This window comes from Gobio gobio (assembly GCF_949357685.1).
Source record: "Gobio gobio genome assembly, chromosome: 9".
NCBI classification, from domain to species: domain Eukaryota; kingdom Metazoa; phylum Chordata; class Actinopteri; order Cypriniformes; family Gobionidae; genus Gobio; species Gobio gobio.
Window position 1 is genome coordinate 56,617,678 of NC_137115.1, and position 23,648 is coordinate 56,641,325.

At 36.8% G+C, this 23,648-nt stretch overlaps 1 protein-coding gene across 2 annotated transcripts in view; it reads right to left on the bottom strand.

Annotated features, from left to right (window-relative positions):
- Nucleotides 1–17,708, bottom strand: part of fgf7 (fibroblast growth factor 7) — a 52,082-nt gene extending 34,374 nt beyond the window's left edge. The window contains exons 1-2 of one of the 2 annotated variants that reach the window (XM_079825218.1): nucleotides 17,569–17,708; nucleotides 7,192–7,632 (exon numbers count right to left, since the gene is read on the bottom strand). In XM_079825218.1, coding sequence (XP_079681344.1) covers nucleotides 7,192–7,474 — 283 coding nt within the window. In that variant the 5' untranslated portion in view covers nucleotides 7,475–7,632; nucleotides 17,569–17,708. Of the gene's footprint in view, nucleotides 1–7,191; nucleotides 7,660–17,568 lie in introns of both variants that reach the window. The other variant, XM_079825219.1, reaches the window with a different exon arrangement.
- Nucleotides 17,709–23,648: the final 5,940 nt, after the last annotated feature.

The window sequence follows — 23,648 nt, forward strand, 5'->3', positions numbered from 1 at the left end:
TAATGTCTCAGTGTCGCTCTATCGCTACTTTTAATGTCTCAGTGTCACTCTATCGCTACTTTTAATGTCTCAGTGTCGCTCTATCGCTACTTTTAATGTCTCAGTGTCACTCTATCGCTACTTTTAATGTCTCAGTGTCACTCTATCGCTACTTTTAATGTCTCAGTGTCACTCTATCGCTACTTTTAATGTCTCAGTGTCGCTCTATCGCTACTTTTAATGTCTCAGTGTCGCTCTATCGCTACTTTTAATGTCTCAGTGTCGCTCTATCGCTACTTTTAATGTCTCAGTGTCTTTCTATCGCTGCTTTTAATGTCTCAATGTCTCTCTATCGCTACTTTTAATGTCTCAATGTCTCTCTATCGCTACTTTTAATGTCTCAGTGTCGCTCTATCGCTACTTTTAATATCTCAGTGTCGCTCTATTGTTACTTTTAATGTCTCAGTGTCTCTCTATTGCTACTTTTAATGTCTCAGTGTCGCTCTATCGCTACTTTTAATGTCTCAATGTCTCTCTATCGCTACTTTTAATGTCTCAGTGTCACTCTATCGCTACTTTTAATGTCTCAGTGTCTCTCTATCGCTACTTTTAATGTCTCAGTGCCGCTCTATCACTACTTTTAATGTCTCAGTGTCACTCTATCACTACTTTTAATGTCTCAGTGTCGCTCTATCGCTACTTTTAATGTCTCAGTGTCGCTCTATCGCTACTTTTAATGTCTCAATGTCTCTCTATCGCTACTTTTAATGTCTCAGTGTCACTCTATCGCTACTTTTAATGTCTCAGTGTCTCTCTATCGCTACTTTTAATGTCTAAATGTCTCTCTATCGCTACTTTTAATGTCTCAATGTCTCTCTATCGCTACTTTTAATGTCTCAATGTCTCTCTATCGCTACTTTTAATGTCTCAATGTCTCTCTATCGCTACTTTTAATGTCTCAGTGTCGCTCTATCGCTACTTTTAATATCTCAGTGTCGCTCTATCGCTACTTTTAATGTCTCAGTGTCGCTCTATCGCTACTTTTAATGTCTCAATGTCTCTCTATCGCTACTTTTAATGTCTCAGTGTCACTCTATCGCTACTTTTAATGTCTCAGTGTCTCTCTATCGCTACTTTTAATGTCTCAGTGTCGCTCTATCGCTACTTTTAATGTCTCAGTGTCTCTCTATCGCTACTTTTAATGTCTCAGTGTCTCTCTATCGCTACTTTTAATGTCTCAGTGTCGCTCTATCGCTACTTTTAATGTCTCAGTGTCTCTCTATCGCTTCTTTTAATGTCTCAGTGTCGCTCTATCGCTACTTTTAATGTCTCAGTGTCTCTCTATCGCTACTTTTAATGTCTCAGTGTCTCTCTATTGCTACTTTTAATGTCTCAGTGTCTCTCTATCGCTACTTTTAATGTCTCAGTGTCGCTCTATCGCTACTTTTAATGTCTCAGTGTCGCTCTATCGCTACTTTTATTGTCTCAGTGTCTCTCTATCGCTACTTTTAATGTCTCAGTGTCTCTCTATCGCTACTTTTAATGTCTCAGTGTCGCTCTATCGCTACTTTTAATGTCTCAGTGTCGCTCTATCGCTACTTTTAATGTCTCAGTGTCGCTCTATCGCTACTTTTAATGTCTCAGTGTCGCTCTATCGCTACTTTTTATGTCTCAGTGTCGCTCTATCGCTACTTTTAATGTCTCAGTGTCTCTCTATCGCTACTTTTAATGTCTCAGTGTCGCTCTATCGCTACTTTTAATGTCTCAGTGTCGCTCTATCGCTACTTTTAATGTCTCAGTGTCTCTCTATCGCTACTTTTAATGTCTCAGTGTCGCTCTATCGCTACTTTTAATGTCTCAGTGTCGCTCTATCGCTACTTTTAATGTCTCAGTGTCTCTCTATCGCTACTTTTAATGTCTCAGTGTCGCTCTATCGCTACTTTTAATGTCTCAGTGTCGCTCTATCGCTACTTTTAATGTCTCAGTGTCGCTCTATCGCTACTTTTAATGTCTCAGTGTCTCTCTATCGCTACTTTTAATGTCTCAGTGTCGCTCTATCGCTACTTTTAATGTCTCAGTGTCGCTCTATCGCTACTTTTAATGTCTCAGTGTCGCTCTATCGCTACTTTTAATGTTTCAGTGTCGCTCTATCGCTACTTTTAATGTCTCAGTGTCTCTCTATCGCTACTTTTAATGTCTCAGTGTCTCTCTATCGCTACTTTTATTGTCTCAGTGTCGCTCTATCGCTACTTTTAATGTCTCTGTGTCGCTCTATCGCTACTTTTAATGTCTCAGTGTCTCTCTATCGCTACTTTTAATGTCTCAGTGTCGCTCTATCGCTACTTTTAATATCTCAGTGTCTCTCTATCGTTACTTTTAATGTCTCAGTGTCACTCTATCGCTACTTTTAATGTCTCAGTGTCTCTCTATCGCTACTTTTATTGTCTCAGTGTCGCTCTATCGCTACTTTTAATGTCTCTGTGTCGCTCTATCGCTACTTTTAATGTCTCAGTGTCGCTCTATCGCTACTTTTATTGTCTCAGTGTCCCTCTATCTCTACTTTTATTGTCTCAGTGTCGCTCTATCGCTACTTTTAATGTCTCTGTGTCTCTCTATCGCTACTTTTAATGTCTCAGTGTCGCTCTATCGCTACTTTTAATGTCTCAGTGTCCCTCTATCTCTACTTTTAATGTCTCAGTGTCGCTCTATCGCTACTTTTAATGTCTCAGTGTAATGTCTCAGTGTCTCTCTATCGCTACTTTTAATGTCCCAGTGTCTCTCTATCGCTACTTTTAATGTCCCAGTGTCTCTCTATCGCTACTTTTAATGTCTCAGTGTGTCTCTATCGCTACTTTTAATGTCCCAGTGTCTCTCTATCGCTACTTTTAATGTCTCAGTGTGTCTCTATCGCTACTGTTAATGTCCCAGTGTCTCTCTATCGCTACTTTTAATGTCTCAGTGTCGCTCTATCGCTACTTTTAATGTCCCAGTGTCTCTCTATCGCTACTTTTAATGTCTCAGTGTCGCTCTATCGCTACTTTTAATGTCTCAGTGTCGCTCTATCGTTACTTTTAATGTCCCAGTGTCTCTCTATCGCTACTTTTAATGTCCCAGTGTCTCTCTATCGCTACTTTTAATGTCTCAGTGTCGCTCTATCGTTACTTTTAATGTCCCAGTGTCGCTCTATCGCTACTTTTAATGTCTCAGTGTGTCTCTATCGCTACTTTTAATGTCTCAGTGTCTCTCTATCGCTACTTTTAATGTCTCAGTGTCGCTCTATCGTTACTTTTAATGTCCCAGTGTCTCTCTATCGCTACTTTTAATGTCCCAGTGTCTCTCTATCGCTACTTTTAATGTCTCAGTGTGTCTCTATCGCTACTTTTAATGTCTCAGTGTCGCTCTATCGCTACTTTTAATGTCTCAGTGTCTCTCTATCGCTACTTTTAATGTCTCAGTGTCGCTCTATCGCTACTTTTAATGTCTCAGTGTCCCTCTATCTCTACTTTTAATGTCTCAGTGTCGCTCTATCGCTACTTTTAATGTCTCAGTGTAATGTCTCAGTGTCTCTCTATCGCTACTTTTAATGTCTCAGTGTCGCTCTATCGTTACTTTTAATGTCCCAGTGTCTCTCTATCGCTACTTTTAATGTCCCAGTGTCTCTCTATCGCTACTTTTAATGTCTCAGTGTGTCTCTATCGCTACTTTTAATGTCCCAGTGTCTCTCTATCGCTACTTTTAATGTCTCAGTGTGTCTCTATCGCTACTTTTAATGTCCCAGTGTCTCTCTATCGCTACTTTTAATGTCTCAGTGTCGCTCTATCGCTACTTTTAATGTCCCAGTGTCTCTCTATCGCTACTTTTAATGTCTCAGTGTCGCTCTATCGCTACTTTTAATGTCTCAGTGTCGCTCTATCGTTACTTTTAATGTCCCAGTGTCTCTCTATCGCTACTTTTAATGTCCCAGTGTCTCTCTATCGCTACTTTTAATGTCTCAGTGTCGCTCTATCGTTACTTTTAATGTCCCAGTGTCGCTCTATCGCTACTTTTAATGTCTCAGTGTGTCTCTATCGCTACTTTTAATGTCTCAGTGTCTCTCTATCGCTACTTTTAATGTCTCAGTGTAATGTCTCAGTGTCTCTCTATCGCTACTTTTAATGTCTCAGTGTCGCTCTATCGTTACTTTTAATGTCCCAGTGTCTCTCTATCGCTACTTTTAATGTCCCAGTGTCTCTCTATCGCTACTTTTAATGTCTCAGTGTGTCTCTATCGCTACTTTTAATGTCCCAGTGTCTCTCTATCGCTACTTTTAATGTCTCAGTGTGTCTCTATTGCTACTTTTAATGTCCCAGTGTCTCTCTATCGCTACTTTTAATGTCTCAGTGTAATGTCTCAGTGTCTCTCTATCGTTACTTTTAATGTCCCAGTGTCTCTCTATCGCTACTTTTAATGTCCCAGTGTCTCTCTATCGCTACTTTTAATGTCTCAGTGTGTCTCTATCGCTACTTTTAATGTCTCAGTGTCGCTCTATCGCTACTTTTAATGTCTCAGTGTCTCTCTATCGCTACTTTTAATGTCTCAGTGTCGCTCTATCGCTACTTTTAATGTCTCAGTGTCCCTCTATCTCTACTTTTAATGTCTCAGTGTCGCTCTATCGCTACTTTTAATGTCTCAGTGTAATGTCTCAGTGTCTCTCTATCGCTACTTTTAATGTCTCAGTGTCGCTCTATCGTTACTTTTAATGTCCCAGTGTCTCTCTATCGCTACTTTTAATGTCCCAGTGTAATGTCTCAGTGTCTCTCTATCGCTACTTTTAATGTCTCAGTGTAATGTCTCAGTGTCTCTCTATCGTTACTTTTAATGTCCCAGTGTCTCTCTATCGCTACTTTTAATGTCCCAGTGTCTCTCTATCGCTACTTTTAATGTCTCAGTGTGTCTCTATCGCTACTTTTAATGTCTCAGTGTCGCTCTATCGCTACTTTTAATGTCTCAATGTCTCTCTATCGCTACTTTTAATGTCTCAGTGTCGCTCTATCGCTACTTTTAATGTCTCAGTGTCTCTCTATCGCTACTTTTAATGTCTCAGTGTCGCTCTATCGTTACTTTTAATGTCCCAGTGTCTCTCTATCGCTACTTTTAATGTCCCAGTGTCTCTCTATCGCTACTTTTAATGTCTCAGTGTGTCTCTATCGCTACTTTTAATGTCCCAGTGTCTCTCTATCGCTACTTTTAATGTCTCAGTGTGTCTCTATCGCTACTTTTAATGTCCCAGTGTCTCTCTATCGCTACTTTTAATGTCTCAGTGTCGCTCTATCGCTACTTTTAATGTCCCAGTGTCTCTCTATCGCTACTTTTAATGTCTCAGTGTCTCTCTATCGCTACTTTTAATGTCTCAGTGTCGCTCTATCGCTACTTTTAATGTCTCAGTGTCTCTCTATCGCTACTTTTAATGTCTCAGTGTCTCTCTATCGCTACTTTTAATGTCTCAGTGTCGCTCTATCGCTACTTTTAATGTCTCAGTGTGTCTCTATCGCTACTTTTAATGTCCCAGTGTCTCTCTATCGCTACTTTTAATGTCTCAGTGTGTCTCTATCGCTACTTTTAATGTCCCAGTGTCTCTCTATCGCTACTTTTAATGTCTCAGTGTCGCTCTATCGCTACTTTTAATGTCCCAGTGTCTCTCTATCGCTACTTTTAATGTCTCAGTGTCTCTCTATCGCTACTTTTAATGTCTCAGTGTCGCTCTATCGCTACTTTTAATGTCTCAGTGTGTCTCTATCGCTACTTTTAATGTCCCAGTGTCTCTCTATCGCTACTTTTAATGTCTCAGTGTCGCTCTATCGCTACTTTTAATGTCCCAGTGTCTCTCTATCGCTACTTTTAATGTCTCAGTGTCGCTCTATCGCTACTTTTAATGTCTCAGTGTCTCTCTATCGCTACTTTTAATGTCTTAGTGTCACTCTATCGCTACTTTTAATATCTCAGTGTCTCTCTATCGCTACTTTTAATGTCTCAGTGTCTCTCTATCGCTACTTTTAATGTCTCAGTGTCGCTCTATCGCTACTTTTAATGTCTCAGTGTCTCTCTATCGCTACTTTTAATGTCTCAGTGTCGCTCTATCGCTACTTTTAATTTCCCAGTGTCTCTCTATCGCTACTTTTAATGTCTCAGTGTCGCTCTATCGCTACTTTTAATGTCTCAGTGTCTCTCTATCGCTACTTTTAATGTCTCAGTGTCGCTCTATCGTTACTTTTAATTTCCCAGTGTCTCTCTATCGCTACTTTTAATGTCTCAGTGTCGCTCTATCGCTATTTTTAATGTCTCAGTGTCTCTCTATCGCTACTTTTAATGTCTCAGTGTCGCTCTATCGCTACTTTTAATGTCTCAGTGTCTCTCTATCGCTACTTTTAATGTCTCAGTGTCGCTCTATCGCTACTTTTAATGTCTCAGTGTCGCTCTATCGTTACTTTTAATTTCCCAGTGTCTCTCTATCGCTACTTTTAATGTCTTAGTGTCACTCTATCGCTACTTTTAATGTCTCAGTGTCTCTCTATCGCTACTTTTAATGTCTCAGTGTCACTCTATCGCTACTTTTAATGTCTCAGTGTCACTCTATCGTTACTTTTAATGTCTCAGTGTCGCTCTATCGCTACTTTCAATGTCTGTGTCGCTCTATCATTACTTTTAATGTCTCAGTGTCGCTCTATCGCTACTTTTAATGTCTCAGTGTCTCTCTATCGCTACTTTTAATGTCTCAGTGTCTCTCTATCTCTACTTTTAATGTCTCAGTGTCACTCTATCGCTACTTTCAATGTCTGTGTCGCTCTATCATTACTTTTAATGTCTCAGTGTCGCTCTATCGCTACTTTCAATGTCTGTGTCTCTCTATCATTACTTTTAATGTCTCAGTGTCTCTCTATCGCTACTTTTAATGTCTCAGTGTCTCTCTATCGCTACTTTTAATGTCTCAGTGTCTCTCTATCGCTACTTTTAATGTCTCAGTGTCACTCTATCGCTACTTTCAATGTCTGTGTCGCTCTATCATTACTTTAATTGTCTCAAACTTGTTCTATTGCTAATGTTTCAGAGTCTCTCCAGTGATAAATCCGCTGTGAAGCTCCTGACACACAACAGAAACATGAAGACCAACCATATGCTCTGAAATGAAGGTACACCCTCAGACAGATGTGTCATAAGTGACTGATGAGCTCTTACTGTAGCAGTTGTTAGGATCCTGCGTTCCGTTGATGTTCCCGTTCTCGTCGATCATGAGAAACCACTGTGTGCGACTATAGAGGCGTCGTATTCGAACGTCCCCTCCTTCCATGTAGTCGTAATTCCTGGTGTGCCGTTCATGTTTGGAACAGTCAGTCACAGACGCCTGCCCAGCGACGCTGTCACCATCACACACACACACACGGCTGACAACCAGCACAACGTGCAACCACAGTCCACACGGCAACTTAGGCAGTTTCCATGGCAGCGTCCATTTGCGCATTATACTGCGTTTCTCAAGGAGTTCATGATCCACATACTGAAGGCAAAACTCTGGTTGGGTCGTCAGGCCGTGGGAGATCCGCTCGGACCCTTTCCCAGTAAAATCCTCAGATTGTGGAGTGAACTCTGACCTCCTGCAGCATCAGAATCACCTCAGAGCTGGAGGAGGCAGCAGTGTATTAGTTTCTGTTATTAATGACAGTCAAATGATACAAATCAACAAACGGATGCTTCACACACTGTCCATTCCTGATGAAGACACAGGAGACAGGTCAGTACATCACAACTCACTCGTCACTCACCTCAATAATCAACATCATTCACATATAAACCAGATTCTATATGTTCAGTGTCTCAGTGTCGTTCTACTGATACTTTAAATGTCTAAGCATGATATCTATCCCTACTTGAAACATCTCAATATATCCCTATCGCTACTAAAAATGTTTCCGTTTTGCTCTATCGCTACTCTAAAGGTTTCAATGTTGCTCTATTGTTACTCTTAACGTTTCAATGTTGCTCTATTGCTACTCTAAATGTTTCAATGTTGCTCTATTGCTACTCTAAACGTTTCAATGTTGCTCTATTGCTACTCTAAACGTTTCAATGTTGCTCTATCGCTACTCTAAAGGTTTCAATGTTGCTCTATTGTTACTCTTAACGTTTCAATGTTGCTCTATTGCTACTCTAAATGTTTCAATGTTGCTCTGTTGTTACTCTAAACGTTTCAATGTTGCTCTATTGCTACTCTAAACGTTTCAATGTTGCTCTATTGTTACTCTAAACGTTTCAATGTTGCTCTATTGCTTCTCTATCTGTTTCAATGTTGCTATATTGTTACTCTAAACGTTTCAATGTTGCTCTATTGCTACTCTAAACGTTTCAATGTTTCTCTATTGCTACTCTAAACGTTTCAATGTTGCTCTATTGCTTCTCTATCTGTTTCAATGTTGCTCTATTGTTACTCTAAACGTTTCAATGTTGCTCTATTGCTACTCTAAACGTTTCAATGTTGCTCTATCGTTACATTAAACGTTTCAATGTTGCTTTTATTGTTACTCTAAACGTTTCAATGTTGCTCTATTGCTTCTCTAAATGTTTCAATGTTGCTCTTTTGTTACTCTAAAGGTTTCAATGTTGTTCTATTGCTACTCTAAACGTTTCAATGTTGTTCTATTGCTACTCTAAACGTTTCAATGTTCTTCTATTGCTACTCTAAACGTTTCAATGTTGCTCTATTGCTACTCTAAAAGTTTCAATGTTGCTCTATTGCTACTCTAAAAGTTTCAATGTTGTTCTATTGCTACTCTAAACGTTTCAATGTTGCTCTATTGTTACTCTAAAGGTTTCAATGTTGCTTTATTGTTACTCTAAACGTTTCTATGTTGCTCTATTGTTACTCTAAACGTTTCAATGTTGCTTTATTGTTACTCTAAACGTTTCTATGTTGCTCTATTGTTACTCTAAACGTTTCAATGTTGCTCTATTGTTACTCTAAATGTTTCAATGTTTCAATGTTGCTCTATCGCTACTCTAAAGGTTTCAATGTTGCTCTATTGCTACTCTAAATGTTTCAATGTTGCTCTATTGTTACTCTTAATGTTTCAATGTTAATCTATTGTTACTCTATGGGCCCTATTTTAACGATCTGAAACGCAAATGTCAAAGCGCGAAGCGCAAGTAACTTTGTGGGCGGGTCTCGGCGCTGTTGCTATTTTCCTTGCGGGATAAATGGCTCTTGCGCCCGGCGCAAATCTAAAATGGGTTGGTCTGAAGTAGCTTCATTATTCATAGGTGTGGTTTGGGCATAACGTGAATAAACCAATCCGAGCGTCATCCAACATTCCCTTTAAAAGCAGGTGCGCAAGTTCCATTATGGATTGCTATTATTATGGCGTATTTACCAGGCGCACGCCAGGAGCGGTTCACAGCCGAGGAGACTGATGTTCTTGTAAGAGCAGTGAAAGACAGAGAAGTGAAGTTGTAATGTTGTACATTGTGGTAAAGGTGATTTCACAGTCTTTTTTTTTTCAGTCTTTCAGTTTTTTAGTCGATTTTTTTTCCTGGTTCTTGACGGACAAACCAATTTGTCAGATGTCCTTATATAGGCTACATATGTCTTGCCACTATTGGGCAAACAGGTCTTATCCTTAATTATTACAATTAGCCTGAATCACTAGATTTATGCCTATTTTTTCACATCTTCGTGGCACACCACAATGATTTCCGTCATCTCATGTGTTAATATTTTTTTAGTGTAACAATTTATGATTTGCAAAAATAACTGTTGCATCTGTGTAGGTTACATGAGCAAAGTGTATGCGCGTTGGCCACGCTATACATTATGGTCAAGCATGCGCCCTTAAAATAGCATATTGAACAACGCTCAACGCGCCACTGACTTTAGACTAGGTTTTTTCTGGTCAGTGGCGCAATTGTTTAATGGAACAGCAAAATAGCACCAGGGATTGTTTGCGCCGGAACACGCCTCCTTTTTTGCGCTGAACCGCCCAGGGAGCGCAAGTTCATTCACTATTTTAGCGACGTGCTTCTGTGGAGGGAAAAGCGCGCTTTGCGCGGGTGCAAAATAGGAATGACACATGCGTCGGTGTACAAAGTCAATTGCGCTGGGTGCAAGATAGGGCCCTATATGTTTCAATGTTGCTCTATTGCTACTCTAAACGTTTCAATGTTGCTCTATTGCTACTCTAAACGTTTCAATGTTGCTCTATTGTTACTCTTAACGTTTCAATGTTGCTCTATTGTTTCTCTATCTGTTTCAATGTTGCTATATTGTTACTCTAAACGTTTCAATGTTGCTCTATTGCTACTCTAAACGTTTCAATGTTGCTCTATCGTTACATTAAACGTTTCAATGTTGCTTTTATTGTTACTCTAAACGTTTCAATGTTGCTCTATTGCTTCTCTAAATGTTTCAATGTTGCTCTTTTGTTACTCTAAAGGTTTCAATGTTGTTCTATTGCTACTCTAAACGTTTCAATGTTGTTCTATTGCTACTCTAAACGTTTCAATGTTGTTCTATTGCTACTCTAAACGTTTCAATGTTGTTCTATTGCTACTCTAAACGTTTCAATGTTGTTCTATTGCTACTCTAAACGTTTCAATGTTGCTCTATTGTTACTCTTAAGGTTTCAATGTTGCTCTATCGCTACTCTAAAGGTTTCAATGTTGCTCTATTGCTAATCTAAATGTTTCAATGTTGCTCTATTGTTACTCTTAATGTTTCAATGTTAATCTATTGTTACTCTATATGTTTCAATGTTGCTCTATTGCTACTCTAAATGTTTCAATGTTGCTCTATTGCTACTCTAAACGTTTCAATGTTGCTCTATTGTTACTCTATATGTTTCAATAATGCTCTATTGCTACTCTAAACGTTTCAATGTTGCTCTATTGTTACTCTTAATGTTTCAATGTTGCTCTATTGTTACTCTATATGTTTCAATGTTGCTCTATTGCTAAACTAAACGTTTCAATGTTGCTCTATTGCTACTCTAAATGTTTCAATGTTGCTCTATTGCTACTCTAAACGTTTCAATGTTGCTCTATTAATGTTGCTCTATCGTTACTCTAAACGTTTCAATGTTGCTCTATTGTTACTCTAAACGTTTCAATGTTGCTCTATTGCTACTCTAAACGTTTCAATGTTGCTCTATTGCTACTCAAAACATTTCAATGTTGCTCTATTGTTACTCTAAACGTTTCAATGTTGCTCTATTGTTACTCTAAACGTTTCAATGTTGCTCTATTGGTACTCTAAACGTTTCAATGTTGCATTATTGTTACTCTAAAGGTTTCAATTTTGCTCTATTGTTACTCTAAACGTTTCAATGTTGTTCTATTGTTACTCTAAACGTTTCAATGTTGCTCTATTGTTACTCTTAAGGTTTCAATGTTGCTCTATCGCTACTCTAAAGGTTTCAAAAAAATCTAAAATGGGTTGGTCTGAAGTAGCTTCATTATTCATAGGTGTGGTTTGGGCATAACGTGAATAAACCAATCCGAGCGTCATCCAACATTCCCTTTAAAAGCAGGTGCGCAAGTTCCATTATGGATTGCTATTATTATGGCGTATTTACCAGGCGCACGCCAGGAGCGGTTCACAGCCGAGGAGACTGATGTTCTTGTAAGAGCAGTGAAAGACAGAGAAGTGAAGTTGTAATGTTGTACATTGTGGTAAAGGTGATTTCACAGTCTTTTTTTTTTCAGTCTTTCAGTTTTTTAGTCGATTTTTTTTCCTGGTTCTTGACGGACAAACCAATTTGTCAGATGTCCTTATATAGGCTACATATGTCTTGCCACTATTGGGCAAACAGGTCTTATCCTTAATTATTACAATTAGCCTGAATCACTAGATTTATGCCTATTTTTTCACATCTTCGTGGCACACCACAATGATTTCCGTCATCTCATGTGTTAATATTTTTTTAGTGTAACAATTTATGATTTGCAAAAATAACTGTTGCATCTGTGTAGGTTACATGAGCAAAGTGTATGCGCGTTGGCCACGCTATACATTATGGTCAAGCATGCGCCCTTAAAATAGCATATTGAACAACGCTCAACGCGCCACTGACTTTAGACTAGGTTTTTTCTGGTCAGTGGCGCAATTGTTTAATGGAACAGCAAAATAGCACCAGGGATTGTTTGCGCCGGAACACGCCTCCTTTTTTGCGCTGAACCGCCCAGGGAGCGCAAGTTCATTCACTATTTTAGCGACGTGCTTCTGTGGAGGGAAAAGCGCGCTTTGCGCGGGTGCAAAATAGGAATGACACATGCGTCGGTGTACAAAGTCAATTGCGCTGGGTGCAAGATAGGGCCCTATATGTTTCAATGTTGCTCTATTGCTACTCTAAACGTTTCAATGTTGCTCTATTGCTACTCTAAACGTTTCAATGTTGCTCTATTGTTACTCTTAACGTTTCAATGTTGCTCTATTGTTTCTCTATCTGTTTCAATGTTGCTATATTGTTACTCTAAACGTTTCAATGTTGCTCTATTGCTACTCTAAACGTTTCAATGTTGCTCTATCGTTACATTAAACGTTTCAATGTTGCTTTTATTGTTACTCTAAACGTTTCAATGTTGCTCTATTGCTTCTCTAAATGTTTCAATGTTGCTCTTTTGTTACTCTAAAGGTTTCAATGTTGTTCTATTGCTACTCTAAACGTTTCAATGTTGTTCTATTGCTACTCTAAACGTTTCAATGTTGTTCTATTGCTACTCTAAACGTTTCAATGTTGTTCTATTGCTACTCTAAACGTTTCAATGTTGCTCTATTGTTACTCTTAAGGTTTCAATGTTGCTCTATCGCTACTCTAAAGGTTTCAATGTTGCTCTATTGCTAATCTAAATGTTTCAATGTTGCTCTATTGTTACTCTTAATGTTTCAATGTTAATCTATTGTTACTCTATATGTTTCAATGTTGCTCTATTGCTACTCTAAATGTTTCAATGTTGCTCTATTGCTACTCTAAACGTTTCAATGTTGCTCTATTGTTACTCTATATGTTTCAATAATGCTCTATTGCTACTCTAAACGTTTCAATGTTGCTCTATTGTTACTCTTAATGTTTCAATGTTGCTCTATTGTTACTCTATATGTTTCAATGTTGCTCTATTGCTAAACTAAACGTTTCAATGTTGCTCTATTGCTACTCTAAATGTTTCAATGTTGCTCTATTGCTACTCTAAACGTTTCAATGTTGCTCTATTAATGTTGCTCTATCGTTACTCTAAACGTTTCAATGTTGCTCTATTGTTACTCTAAACGTTTCAATGTTGCTCTATTGCTACTCTAAACGTTTCAATGTTGCTCTATTGCTACTCAAAACATTTCAATGTTGCTCTATTGTTACTCTAAACGTTTCAATGTTGCTCTATTGTTACTCTAAACGTTTCAATGTTGCTCTATTGGTACTCTAAACGTTTCAATGTTGCATTATTGTTACTCTAAAGGTTTCAATTTTGCTCTATTGTTACTCTAAACGTTTCAATGTTGTTCTATTGTTACTCTAAACGTTTCAATGTTGCTCTATTGTTACTCTTAAGGTTTCAATGTTGCTCTATCGCTACTCTAAAGGTTTCAATGTTGCTCTATTGCTACTCTAAACGTTTCAATGTTGCTCTATTGTTACTCTGTTTCAATGTTGCTCTATTGCTACTCTAAACGTTTCAATGTTGCTCTATTGCTACTCTAAACGTTTCAATGTTGCTCTATTGTTACTCTATGTTTCAATGTTGCTCTATTGCTACTATAAACGTTTCAATGTTGCTCTATTGTTACTCTTAATGTTTCATTGTTGCTCTATTGTTACTCTATATGTTTCAATGTTGCTCTATTGCTACTCTAAATGTTTCAATGTTGCTCTATTGCTACTCTAAACGTTTCAATGTTGCTCTATTGTTACTCTAAAGGTTTCAATGTTGCTCTATCGTTACTCTAAACCCTTCAATGTTGCTCTATCGTTACTCTAAACGTTTCACTGTTGCTCTATCGTTACTCTAAACATTTCAATGTTGCTCTATTGCTACTCTAAACGTTTCAATGTTGCTCTATTAATGTTGCTCTATCGTTACTCTAAACGTTTCAATGTTGCTCTATTGCTACTCTAAACGTTTCAATGTTGCTCTATTGCTACTCAAAACATTTCAATGTTGCTCTATTGTTACTCTAAAGGTTTCAATGTTGCTCTATTGTTACTCTAAACGTTTCTATGTTGCTCTATTGTTACTCTAAACGTTTCAATGTTACTCTATTGTTACTCTAAACGTTTCAATGTTGCTCTATTGTTACTCTAAAGGTTTCAATGTTGCTCTATCGCTACTCTAGAGGTTTCAATGTTGCTCTATTGCTACTCTATATGTTTCAATGTTGCTCTATTGCTACTCTAAACGTTTCAATGTTGCTCTATTGTTACTCTTAATGTTTCAATGTTGCTCTATTGTTACTCTTAATGTTTCAATGTTGCTCTATTGTTACTCTATATGTTTCAATGTTGCTCTATTGCTACTCTAAACATTTTAATGTTGCTCTATTTCTACTCTAAACGTTTCAATGTTGCTCTATTGTTACTCTAAACGTTTCAATGTTGCTCTATTGCTTCTCTATCAGTTTCAATGTTGCTCTATTGCTACTCTAAACATTTCAATGTTGCTCTATTGTTACTCTAAACGTTTCTATGTTGCTCTATTGTTACTCTAAACGTTTCAATGTTACTCTATTGTTACTCTAAACGTTTCAATGTTGCTCTATTGTTACTCTAAACGTTTCAATGTTGCTCTATTGGTACTCTAAACGTTTCAATGTTGCATTATTGTTACTCTAAAGGTTTCAATTTTGCTCTATTGTTACTCTAAACGTTTCAATGTTGTTCTATTGTTACTCTAAACGTTTCAATGTTGCTCTATTGTTACTCTTAAGGTTTCAATGTTGCTCTATCGCTACTCTAAAGGTTTCAATGTTGCTCTATTGCTACTCTAAACGTTTCAATGTTGCTCTATTGTTACTCTGTTTCAATGTTGCTCTATTGCTACTCTAAACGTTTCAATGTTGCTCTATTGCTACTCTAAACGTTTCAATGTTGCTCTATTGTTACTCTATGTTTCAATGTTGCTCTATTGCTACTCTAAACGTTTCAATGTTGCTCTATTGTTACTCTTAATGTTTCATTGTTGCTCTATTGTTACTCTATATGTTTCAATGTTGCTCTATTGCTACTCTAAATGTTTCAATGTTGCTCTATTGCTACTCTAAACGTTTCAATGTTGCTCTATTGTTACTCTAAAGGTTTCAATGTTGCTCTATCGTTACTCTAAACCCTTCAATGTTGCTCTATCGTTACTCTAAACGTTTCACTGTTGCTCTATCGTTACTCTAAACATTTCAATGTTGCTCTATTGCTACTCTAAACGTTTCAATGTTGCTCTATTAATGTTGCTCTATCGTTACTCTAAACGTTTCAATGTTGCTCTATTGCTACTCTAAACGTTTCAATGTTGCTCTATTGCTACTCAAAACATTTCAATGTTGCTCTATTGTTACTCTAAAGGTTTCAATGTTGCTCTATTGTTACTCTAAACGTTTCTATGTTGCTCTATTGTTACTCTAAACGTTTCAATGTTACTCTATTGTTACTCTAAACGTTTCAATGTTGCTCTATTGTTACTCTAAAGGTTTCAATGTTGCTCTATCGCTACTCTAGAGGTTTCAATGTTGCTCTATTGCTACTCTATATGTTTCAATGTTGCTCTATTGCTACTCTAAACGTTTCAATGTTGCTCTATTGTTACTCTTAATGTTTCAATGTTGCTCTATTGTTACTCTTAATGTTTCAATGTTGCTCTATTGTTTCTCTATATGTTTCAATGTTGCTCTATTGCTACTCTAAACATTTTAATGTTGCTCTATTTCTACTCTAAACGTTTCAATGTTGCTCTATTGTTACTCTAAACGTTTCAATGTTGCTCTATTGCTTCTCTATCAGTTTCAATGTTGCTCTATTGCTACTCTAAACATTTCAATGTTGCTCTATTGTTACTCTAAACGTTTCTATGTTGCTCTATTGTTACTCTAAACGTTTCAATGTTACTCTATTGTTACTCTAAACGTTTCAATGTTGCTCTATTGTTACTCTAAAGGTTTCAATGTTGCTCTATCGCTACTCTAAAGGTTTCAATGTTGCTCTATTGCTACTCTATATGTTTCAATGTTGCTCTATTGCTACTCTAAACGTTTCAATGTTGCTCTATTGTTACTCTATATGTTTCAATGTTGATCTATTGCTACTCTAAACATTTTAATGTTGCTCTATTTCTACTCTAAACGTTTCAATGTTGCTCTATTGTTACTCTAAACGTTTCAATGTTGCTCTATTGCTTCTCTATCAGTTTCAATGTTGCTCTATTGCTACTCTAAACATTTCAATGTTGCTCTATTGCTACTCTAAAGGTTTCAATGTTGCTCTATTGCTACTTTAAATGTTTCAATGTTGCTCTATTGCTTCTCTATCAGTTTCAATGTTGCTCTATTGCTACTCTAAACATTTCAATGTTGCTCTATTGTTACTCTAAAGTTTTCAATGTTGCTCTATCGTTACTCTAAACGCTTCAATGTTGCTCTATTGTTACTCTAAACGTTTCAATGTTGCTCTATTGTTACTCTAAATGTTTCAATGTTGCTCTATTGCTACTCTAAACGTTTCAATGTTACTCTATCGTTACTCTAAAGGTTTCAATGTTGCTCTATTGCTACTCTAAATGTTTCAATGTTGCTCTATCGTTACTCTAAAGGTTTCAATGTTGCTCTATTGCTACTCTAAATGTTTCAATGTTGCTCTATCGTTACTCTAAACGTTTCAATGTTGCTCTATTACTACTTTAAATGTTTCAATGTTGCTCTATCGTTACTCTAAACGTTTCAATGTTGCTCTATCGTTACTCTAAACGTTGCAATGTTGTTCTATTGCTACTCTAAACATTTCAATGTTGCTCTATCGTTACTCTAAACATTTCAATGTTGCTCTATTACTACTTTAAATGTTTCAATGTTGATCTATTACTACTCTAAACGATTCAATGTTGCTCTATCGCTACTCTAAACGTTTCAATGTTGCTCTATCGCTACTCTAAACGTTTCAATGTTGCTCTATCGCTACTCTAAACGTTTCAATGTTGCTCTATTGCTACTCTAAATGTTTCAATGTTGCTCTATCGTTACGTTTAATGTTTCAGTGTTGCTCTACTGATACTTTAAATGTGTCTGTGTTGTATCTATCATTACTTGAAACATCTCAATATCTCTATAAAAATGTCTCAATATCCCTGTATTTCTACTTAATATTTCTCAATATTGCTGTATTGCTAATTTAAATCTCAACATATATCTAACCTTTCGTTAAATGTCTGTCATCCCTTTAAATATCACGACTTTAAATGTCTCAAATATTGCTCTTTTGTTACTTGAAATACAGTATTTCCGTCACGGTCTCACTCTGTCTAGCTTCTGCCAAACTAACTTACGACAGAATATATTGATTTAAAAAGTTAATAATGCTGTCTTTAAAAGCGACTTACTTGTGCCACCAGGATTTGCGCTTCAGTCCCGCCGATTCCAGAGAAACTTCCAATGTGACGCACTGAGAGAGGGAGTTTTGGGGACGCCCGTCTGCGCTGTGCATCTTCTCGTGTTGCCGAACGCTGTGCAATCTCTGATAAAAGCCTCCTGCTGACCTCACTTCTCTGCAATTACGCCTCAGCCACTCAGCTGTCACTGGGATGCTGGAGCGAGAGAACGAGAGAGAGAGAGAGAGAGAGAGGGAGAGGGAGGTACGTTTGCTGGCCAGACCTCCGGTGGACGTGAGAGGGAGCCGTAAATGCGAGCGCGGCCGCTCTCTCTCTCTCTCTCTCTCTCTCTCTCTCTCTCTCTCTCTCTCTCTCTCTCTCTCTCTCTCTCTCTCTCTCTCTCTCTCTCTCTCTCTCTCTCTCTCTCTCTCTCTCTCTGAGGTATGCAGGAAGAATCCTGAGAAACTGCTGTTGCATCGACGCCCACCGCGCAACATTTATAGAGAATCGCACGTCGTGACCTTCTCAAGATCCTGCGTTTCTCATATGTGATCTGAAGGGTCTCGTCTGTCATTTGTTGGTGTCTTACAGACAAACATCAAAGCTTGAGTTGAACTCAAAGGCTGATAGTGAATCTACGAGCCGAGGGTAATAAATCTAACGAGGCGGCCCACAATTGAGGAAGTTAAACAGAGGGCCATTTACTGCAAGGTCAAGCACTCGTTCACTTTTCCTGTTTGTATTTAGGAGGCAAATTTACAGTTTTACACACCTGGCCTCCGCGGCTCTCGGCACATCAAACGTTCCCAGCGCTCAGAGCCCCGAGGGAGACGCTGCACACGGCCGAGAACGTTTGCTCTTTCATTTCCCAAACGATCGCTCGTAAAACGGCTGATCTAAAAGCTCACGGTCGTTTGCAAAGTCTCGTATTTCCCCTCACCTTAAAACTGTAATGGAAGACCGTCAGACGCAGACGTGATTCTGCTACATTTGAACATTATGGGACATAACAAACATGTCAACAAATGCTAAAACATGCTAATTAATGCTAACAATGTGTTAAAACATGTTAACCTCATGTTAATTCATGATAACAAAATGCTAGCAAGATGTTAAATCATGTTAGCAAACATGTTAATTCATGCTATAAATGTGTAAAAACATGTTAACAAATGTTAAAACCTGCTCGAAACATGTTAAATCACGTAAACATGCTAATTAATGCTAACAATGTGTTAAAATATGTTAATGTCATGTTAATTCATGATAACAAAATGCTAGCAAGATGTTAAATAATGCTAGCAAATTAATTCATTCTATAAATGTGTAAAAACATGTTAACAAATGCTAAAACCTGCTCGAAACATGTTAAATAATGTTAACATGCTAATTAATGCAAACAATGTGTTAAAACATGTTAACGTCATGTTAATTCATGATAACAAAATGCTAGCAAGATGTTAAATCATGTTAGCAAACATGTTAATTCATGCTATAAATGTGTAAAAACATGTTAACAAATGCTAAAACCTGCTCGAAACATGTTAAATCACGTAAACATGCTAATTAATGCTAACAATGTGTTAAAACATGTTAATGTCATGTTAATTCATGATAACAAAATGCTAGCAAGATGTTAAATAATGCTAGCAAATTAATTCATTCTATAAATGTGTAAAAACATGTTAACAAATGCTAAAACCTGCTCGAAATATGTTAAATCATGTTAAAACATGTTAAATCATGATAACATGCTAATTAATGCTAACAATGTGTTAAAACATGTTACCTCATGTTAATTCATAACAAAATGTTAGCAAGATGTTAAATCATGCTAGCAAACATGTTAATTCATGCTATAAATGTGTAAAAACATGTTAACAAATGCTAAAACCTGCTCGAAACATGTTAAATCACGTAAATATGCTAATTAATGCTAACAATGTGTTAAAACATGCTAATGTCATGTTAATTCATGATAACAAAATGCAAGCAAGATGTTAAATCATGCTAGCAAACATGTTAATTCATGCTATAAATGTGTAAAAACATGTTAACAAATGCTAAAACATGCTCGAAACATGTTAAATAATGTTAACATGCTAATTAATGCAAACAATGTGTTAAAACATGTTAACGTCATGTTAATTCATGATAACAAAATGCTAGCAAGATGTTAAATCATGTTAGCAAACATGTTAATTCATGCTATAAATGTGTAAAAACATGTTAACAAATGCTAAAACCTGCTCGAAACATGTTAAATCACGTAAACATGCTAATTAATGCTAACAATGTGTTAAAACATGTTAATGTCATGTTAATTCATGATAACAAAATGCTAGCAAGATGTTAAATAATGCTAGCAAATTAATTCATTCTATAAATGTGTAAAAACATGTTAACAAATGCTAAAACCTGCTCGAAACATGTTAAATCACGTTAACATGCTAATTAATGCTAACAATGTGTTAAAACATGTTAACGTCATGTTAATTCATGATAACAAAATGCTAGCAAGATGTTAAATTATGCTACCAAACATGTTAATTCGTGCTTTAAATGTGTAAAAACATGTTAACAAATGCTAAAACCTGCTCTAAACATGTTAAATCATGATAACATGCTAATTAATGCTAACAATGTGTTAAAACATGTTAACATCATGTTAATTCATGATAGCAAAATGCTAGCAAGATGTTAAATCATGCTAGCAAAATGTTAATTCATGCTATAAATGTGTAAAAACATGTTAACAAATGTTAAAACATGCTCAAAACATGTAAAATAATATTTTAATTCATGTTATCAAAATGTTAATTCATGTTTTAATTTCCCAAACGATCGCTCGTAAAACGGCTGATCTAAAAGCTCACAATCATTTGCAAAGTCTCGTATTTCCCCTCACTTTAAAGCTGTACAGGAAGATCGTTAGACGCAGACGTGATTCTGCTACATTTGAACATTATGGGACATAACAAACATGTCAACAAATGCTAAAACATGCTAATTAATGCTAACAATGTGTTAAAACATGTTAACGTCATGTTAATTAATGATAACAAGATGTTAAATCATGTTAGCAAACATGTTAATTCATGCTATAAATGTGTAAAAACATGTTAACAAATTCTAAAACATGATCAAAACATGTTAAATCATGCTAACATGTTAATTAATGCTAACAATGTGTTAAAACATGTAAACGTCATGTTAATTCATGATAACAAAATGCTAGTGAGATGTTAAATCATGCTAGCAAATTAATTAATGCTATAAATGTGTAAAAACATGTTAACAAATGCTAAAACATGCTCGAAACATGTTAAATCATGCTAAGATGCTAATTAATGCTAACAGTGTGTTAAAACATGTTACCTCATGTTAATTCATAACAAAATGTTAGCAAGATGTTAAATCATGCTAGCAAACATGATAATGCATGCGATAAATGTGTTTAAACATGTTAACAAATGTCAAAACATGCCTGAAACATGTTAAATCATGTCAACATGCTAATTAATGCTAACAATGTGTTAAAACATGTTAACGTCATGTTAATTCATGATAACAAAATGCTAGCAAGATGTTAAATCATGCTAGCAAACATGATAATTAATGCTATAAATGTGTAAAAACATATTAACAAATGTTAAAACATGCTCGAAACATGTTAAATCATGCTAAGATGCTAATTAATGCTAACAATGTGTAAAACATGTTAACGTCATGTTAATTCATGATAACAAAATGCTAGCGAGATGTTAAATAATGCTAACAAATTAATTCATGCTATAAATGTGTAAAAACATGTTAACAAATGCTAAAACCTGCTCGAAACATGTTAAATCATAATAACATGCTAATTAATGCTAACAATGTGTTAAAACATGTTAGCAAAATGTTAATTCATGTTATCAAAATGTTAATTCATGTTTTCATTTCCCAAACGATCGCCCGTAAAACGGCTGATCTAAAAGCTCACAATCATTTGCAAAGCCTCGTATTTCCCCTCACTTTAAAACTGTACAGGAAGATCGTCAGACGCAGACGTGATTCTGCTACATTTGAACATTATGGGACATAACAAACATGTCAAAAAATGCTAAAACATGCTAATTAATGCTAACAATGTGTTAAAACATGTTAAAGGGTTAGTTCACCCAAAAATGTAAATTGTGTCATTAATGACTGAGCCTCATGTGGTTGGACACCCGTCAGACCTCCGTTCATCTTCAGACACAAATGAAGATATTTTAGTGTAAATCTGATGCTCTGAAAGGCCTCCATTGGCTCAACTTTACACTCTCAAGACCCTTAAAAGACACTAAAGACTAAAGTTACAAAGTCCATCTCACTACAGCGGCTCTACAATAACTTTATGAAGACGAGAATAGTTTCTGTGCGCAAAAAAACCCTAAATAACGACTTATATAGTGATGACGATTTCAAAACACGGCCTCATGAAGCTTCGAAACGTTATGAATCAGTGAGTCGATTCAGCGGTTCAGAGCGTTATGAATCAGTGAGTCGATTCAGCGGTTCAGAGCGTTATGAATCAGTGAGTTGATTCAGCGGTTCAGAGCATTATGAATCAGTTAGTCGATTCAGCAGTTCAGAGCGTTATGAATCAGTGAGTCGATTCAGCGGTTCAGAGCGTTATGAATCAGTGAGTCGATTCAGCGGTTCAGAGCGTTATGAATCAGTGAGTCGATTCAGTAGTTCAGAGCGTTATGAATCAGTGAGTTGATTCAGCGGTTCAGGGCTGGGTTTCCCAATAACGATGTATTTTAGCTCTAAAGAGCATGTTCTACGAGCGAAGTTACGATCACTCGCAGGAATTCCACGTGCGTTTCCCAAAAATGTACTTAACATGAACGCGCGAGAACGCGCTCTAAGTGCTACTTAAGAGTCGCTGTCCATTTGTGAAGTTCTGAAATATAACCTTATATGAAATCGTTTCCTCTGAACGTTTCACCTAATAATTGTCATCTGATGTGGATTAGCAATCAAAACACGTCTATATAAAGCAACTACCTACAGGCTGAGGCACTGACAAAAGGCTGAACAAAAAAAACAAAAACAAGAAAAGATACCTTTCAAAAAGACGAAATAAATATCCTCATTTAATTCAGATGTGTATTTATAATTTTTTTTGTTTGTTACCTGCCCTCATAAAAAAAAAATTAATCATAAAATCCAGTGATCATAAAGTCAGTTTCCACAAAAATATTAAGCAGCAGAACTGTTTTTTTTATCAACATTGATTATAATGAGAATATTAAAATAAAATAAATAATAAAAAAGTGTACAATAAAGTACAATCAAAACCTTATAGTATTATCACAATGCACTTGAATAAAGTTAAAGATGTAATCTGCCGGTTGTCCTGTAGGTGACCTCATAACTATGTCCTCTTACGATACACTTAGAGCTTTACGATTACTCCAGAGCACTCGTAGATCTACGATCATTTTCAAGTGCTACTTAAGTTACGATGCTTTTGGGAAACAGACCTTAATATTAAGATCACTCGTACGATCGTTTTTACGATCAACTTAGGCTTACGATGCTTTTGGGAAACGCAGCCCAGAGCGTTATGAATCAGTGAGTCGATTCAGCAGTTCAGAGGGTTATGAATCAGTGAGTCGATTCAGCAGTTCAGAGCGTTCTGAATCCGTGAGTCGATTCAGCGGTTCAGAGCGTTATGAATCAGTGAGTCGATTCAGCAGTTCAGAGCGTTATGAATCAGTGAGTCGATTCAGCGGTTCAGAGCGTTATGAATCAGTGTGTTGATTCAGCAGTTCAGAGCGTTATGAATCAGTGAGTCGATTCAGCGGTTCAGAGCGTTATGAATCAGTGAGTCGATTCAGCAGTTCAGAGCGTTATGAATCAGTGAGTCGATTCAGCAGTTCAGAGCGTTATGAATCATTGAGTCGATTCAGCGGTTCAGAGCGTTATGAATCAGTGAGTCGATTCAGCAGTTCAGAGCGTTATGAATCAGTGAGTCGATTCAGCAGTTCGGATTGCCAAATTTCAGCAGTTTGGCGGTTTGACACACGATCCGAATCATGAATCGACTCACTGATTCA